The sequence below is a fragment of the Morone saxatilis genome, unplaced genomic scaffold (assembly GCF_004916995.1).
Source record: "Morone saxatilis isolate NCDOM2014 unplaced genomic scaffold, NCSU_SB_2.0 Contig3, whole genome shotgun sequence".
Classification (NCBI taxonomy): domain Eukaryota; kingdom Metazoa; phylum Chordata; class Actinopteri; family Moronidae; genus Morone; species Morone saxatilis.
The window spans coordinates 20,379,589-20,384,463 of record NW_023339873.1 but is presented as its reverse complement, the minus strand read 5'-3'; the positions used below and the strand labels follow the sequence as shown (position 1 = coordinate 20,384,463).

At 39.1% G+C, this 4,875-nt stretch overlaps 2 protein-coding genes across 7 annotated transcripts in view; one reads left to right on the top strand and one right to left on the bottom strand.

Annotated features, from left to right (window-relative positions):
* Positions 1-1,767, bottom strand: part of babam2 (BRISC and BRCA1 A complex member 2) — a 79,725-nt gene extending 77,958 nt beyond the window's left edge. Inside the window, exons 1-2 of one of the 4 annotated variants that reach the window (XM_035673416.1) lie at positions 1,656-1,767; positions 855-1,010 (exon numbers count right to left, since the gene is read on the bottom strand). In XM_035673416.1, the coding sequence (XP_035529309.1) occupies positions 855-991 (137 nt within the window). In that variant the 5' untranslated portion in view covers positions 992-1,010; positions 1,656-1,767. Of the gene's footprint in view, positions 1-854; positions 1,011-1,285; positions 1,511-1,593 lie in introns of those variants that run through there. The other 3 variants (XM_035673418.1, XM_035673419.1, XM_035673417.1) reach the window with 3 other exon arrangements.
* rbks (ribokinase) overlaps positions 860-4,875 on the top strand; it is a 39,895-nt gene continuing 35,879 nt past the window's right edge. The window contains exons 1-2 of one of the 3 annotated variants that reach the window (XM_035673421.1): positions 860-948; positions 4,170-4,231. In XM_035673421.1, coding sequence (XP_035529314.1) covers positions 4,173-4,231 — 59 coding nt within the window. In that variant the 5' untranslated portion in view covers positions 860-948; positions 4,170-4,172. Of the gene's footprint in view, positions 949-1,258; positions 1,337-1,962; positions 2,007-4,169; positions 4,232-4,875 lie in introns of those variants that run through there. The other 2 variants (XM_035673422.1, XM_035673420.1) reach the window with 2 other exon arrangements.

Genomic DNA, 4,875 nt, shown 5'->3' with positions numbered 1-4,875 from the left:
TTTGATGATAATCTCCTTCAACTTTACACAGTTTTCTCACTAATTTGCCATCAATAACAACCACCATAGTTAAAACCAGATGTGATCACGTGTAGTTTAAAACAGAAGGAATTCATTTGTATAGCACCTTCCATTATGAAGACCAATATCCATTGTAAAACCTCACTATGTAATCCACAACAGACAAAACAGGAACGAATTGTAATAAAGCTGTCATTGTCCATATCTTCAGTTATCATCCTGTACGTGTGCTGGGTCAAATAACTATATCCGTGATGGAGTCATATCTATATATATATAGAAATATCTATCTCTTTAATAAAAAGTCAAAAAGGTACAAGACTTTGTAAAAACCTAAAATCTATGACTCCCAAGGAGCATTTTGGTGCGATGACTTTGGGTAAAATCCAATCGCTGACCTTAAAATGATGTTTCTTGCACTGCTAACTCTGCAATCTTGAGCTTAATCTTAACCACTATGTATGGACCTACATAACACATTTGCCAGTTGAAATATTTCACTTCTGGATATGAGGCCGGTCCTACACAAATTCAGCAGCTATCCCAGAGCGTTCGCAACCAACTGAAAACTGAACTGGAAAATTGGAATCTATGACAAATGACCATTAACATAACATTAGCCTAAAGTATCATCCAGGAAACTCACTCCCGGTACATTGTATGTACATCATTGTATGTATATATGTAAATATTTTAAATCATGATTTCATGTTTGCAGGCTTTGCCCAACACCTCATCCATCCTCCTCACATCATTTGAACGCAGCATCACTGCAGAGAAGAGAGGCTGAGTGGAGCCCATGTTTTACATTATGGTCCGAAACCACTCCTCACCCAGTTTTGAGGTCTGTCACACGCAGACAGTTCGTGGAGTCGAGTCCTACACGGCCGTTCCGCACAACGCTGCACAGCAAGGGCCGCAACTCAGGTGAGATCCGGTTCAGTGCAACCTCAGGGGACATGTTGTTCATTTTAACCACTCTGAGGAGTCTGCGGAGACACAACAACACGGAAAGGCTTGAACATCAGTTATCAACACAGTAGTTTGTACTAAGCAAAAAACAAATCGGTGTTTTCTCTGAAGCTTCAAAGGTCGTGAGCTAACACCACGTAGGTCACCTAGCTGTCATTTCCTGGTGTCATGGAACATTTTGTGTGCACGTCAGAATCGGTTTCCTAATCTACGAACTTGGGTTGCGGAGTATTTCGGAGAAAATGTGCATTTAAAATTGGAATGCGCAGACTGACAACACATGTTAATCCACCTTAATGTTCCTGGAAGTTACATGAAGATACAACCGTGTAAGGGCCAACAGGTGGAGCGGAGGTAACTTAAATGTTCCCCTCTCACCCACTGTGACTATCACTATGGACCGACCACCCTGCACCCTGCACCCAGCACCCAGCGGTGGTCTCACAGCTGCGGTACGGTTCGGGGGGAATACGTCTGTACGTCCGATACAGTGTCAGGATGTAACTCACTGTAAATACTCGGGAGCTAGCTTCTGTTAGCCATTGTTAGCTTACCACAGAATGGAGCATCAAATTGCTGCATTTTAAATGATTAGCTTACTCGAAAAACAACCTTTTAAGTATTCCCCAGTTGGATACAAGATGCGGTGTGAGTTGGAGTACCTGAAGGAGCAGGAAGTCGGATCATTTAAGCGTTAACGCTAATGTTTACTTCATGCTCTCAACAGTTCCGGTACATTTTGTTTGGGTCCTTTTAACAGCCCCACCGTCAGCTGTCTCTAATAATGCCTGTTGACACAATGAGTGCTTTCATCCCCAGAGCCACATTTCTCTGTGCTATATGACTCATAAAGCATGATTTGTGTGGCTTAATCATACTTAAAACATCTGAAGCATCATTAAAGGCGCGTGTACTGATTTAATGATAAATATGCGTCTGGCATTAGCTACGTTAGGCAGCTGTCATTTTGGTGCTGTAGTTGTCCTCTCTGCAGCAGCACATTTCAATGCAAGGTAATTATTGGGTCGCATTTCTCAGCAACAGTTCGTCTCCACACACTTTATTTGACTCTGACATTCGTCTCATTTTTGCTGGGTCTTATTTCCTTTGAGTTTGTGGAGTTTTCTATGTTTCCAGAGTTGGAGAGGAAGTTTGGCTAAACACGCATTTGCTTTAACGTTACATCTACCATCAAATCTGTTAACATAACATTGGGGTCTATGTTTTACAGGTAAATCCATAAACGAGTTAACACAGCATTATTCATATGAGCATTTTTATATCTATCTGTAATCCTTAAGTAAGCATTTAAGTGAGGAAGTACTAGCTTACTTTAATTACTTAAGTTCCTGATAATCATGCTCATATACATAAATGTCTGTATAACATACAGACATTAAGCTACACTGCATGGCTTAAAGCTGTATTGGTGCTGTTACATTCCCCTTCTTTGTAGTTCTATGGAAAGGTTGATTGATTTAACCCAAAGAGATCTTATTGCACAACCACATTACAGACTTGAGGGCTGGAAGGCTGTTTGGTGTTTATCTTCCTGTATTTATCGTAACCCATCCAAAATAAAAGTCCTCACAGACTGGTGAGGTGTTATGGGAAGTGACACCTGAAATGTGTCTGTCTTGTACAAATAGAACAATATAACTTGTTAAATAAAAATACTAGTACTAACTAAGGCATAAAGGTTATATCAGTGCTGATTCACAACTGGGAAATTCCACGTTCATCTGGGTTCAGAATAATTAAGAATAATTCAGTATCCATTAGAAAACAACTGTACTCTATTCTGCTGTCCTGTGTTGTATAATGACAAATCGAGCTCTTACTGGTTTAATTCATTTAATGACATGAGAGGTTGTCTTATTAGTTCATGTACTTTAGTCTTTTGAGTATTCTTAAATTGTTACTGTTGGAAAAAATGACCCTGCAAATAAAAAAAGCCTTTTTTGTTTGTGTTTGGGGGAGTGGGGGTGATTATAGTCATCCTCTGAACTTCTAAAAAGCATTTTTTAAACATAAATGGTTGTATCATTGTAATAACAGTCATCATGCAGCTAAGTCTTGACTGCCAGACCAGAAATAGGCAAAATATGTAATCTTACAACTTACAAGCTTCTAAACATTCTTAAATGGGTCCAACAACGTTTTCATTTGGATTCTGCTTACAGCTCAGTCTAAACTGTTAAACCCGCTGTGTGCAACTTTGATTTGCATTTAGACTAAACCGTTTAAACGTATGACTGCAGTCTTTTGAAAGAATGCTTTGTTCAAGTCACAAAAATGTCAACTCTCAAATCATCTCTTAAGTCACTCACTATGCACATATACTGTTTGACCAGGGCCTGAGTGGAACCTTTTGTTAAGCTATATTATGAGTAATGGTTAAACACTTTTCGCATTCGGCTGTGTCTACAAGCATTTATTCAGGTTGGTCAGCGACTGTATGATAATTCAGCCTTCAACTGAAAAAAAAAAGAGAGAAGGAGAACTTTAACAGGGTTCCTTGCTGCTTCAAGTGGCCTGACAGTGCAGATCTCACAATATTCTCCTCCTGTGGAGGGTTCTAGGCTAGCTTTTCATGCCTGCCGAAAGGGAAGACAATATACTGAGATGTGGGAGAGAGAATTGAGCCATCCTGCAGCCAGCGGCCAGGCTTTCCAAGTCTTCCACTGCCTAGGCAGAGATTTGAAGAGATTAACACAGTAGCATTAGCTCTGATACAAGCCGAGGATTGAATTAATTATAGACTTCACTGGGCTGCGGTGCATTCACGTGGTTAGCATTGAAACCCCCCCCCTCCATCCCCTTACTCCACCCGCAATAAGACTGGAACCTGTCCAACTCAGCCAGCGATGAATGCTCTATTTTTACCTTCTTCCTTGTTTCAATCAAGCTCATGCTAATGTGGGAGATAAATAATATCAAGGGATTTTTGTTTGGAAGCTTTTGGGAAACTAGTTTACATATTTTGCCTGATATGCCCCCGAGGAACCCGCTAAGGCTTTAGATTTTGTCCTTGTTTATGAATAGGTTTTAGTGGAGAGGCTGGACAGATGTTGAGATGTTCTAGAGTCTTCTAAATCATCAACACCTAATTTAAATGAATAAAGACATTTCACGTCCAGAAATGAGTGTTGTTTCTATACGTGTGTCTCAATCAGATCATGACTGAAGAGGCTTTTGACGTGACGGTGGTTGGCTCATGTATGACTGACTTAGTGAGGTGAGTAAAGTTTGCCCTTACTTAACTTTGCCTCCTAAAAGTGTTGTGTCAGTAATGTGTGTGCTTCCTGAAATTACCCTAAATCAACCATATATTTTATAAGAGTACAACATTTCTAGCTAAATCTGGGTTCAGGAAACTCCTCTGCTTCCTCAGGTGGGCCCAACAGGATGCAGCACATTGGGCAAATTTTCATGACCATATTAGGACATGTATTTTAAAAATGTAAAGAGGAGTTTCTCAACCTTCGGGTCAGAAGCCGTGTAACTTCGCTTAGCATGTAGATGGAGTTTTGCAAGACAGATTTTTTTGGGATGTTTTGAAATATATTGATTTAAAAGTACATTAGTTAGGCTTGAAATGTTGAATCATCTGTGTATATTAATCTCTAAAAAGGCTGAAAAACTTACTTTATATCATTTGGATCAGTAGTTCAAAATAACTATAGGACTAGTCATCTCCCTTATAACCCAGTGGTTCCCAAGCTGGGGGTCATGACCACCAAAAGTATCTAAGGGATAAAAAAGAAAGAAAATATCTTTGTTTTACACAATTTTATATATATATATACATATATATATATATATATATATATATATATATATATATATATATGTGTTGTGTATATATATATATATATATAT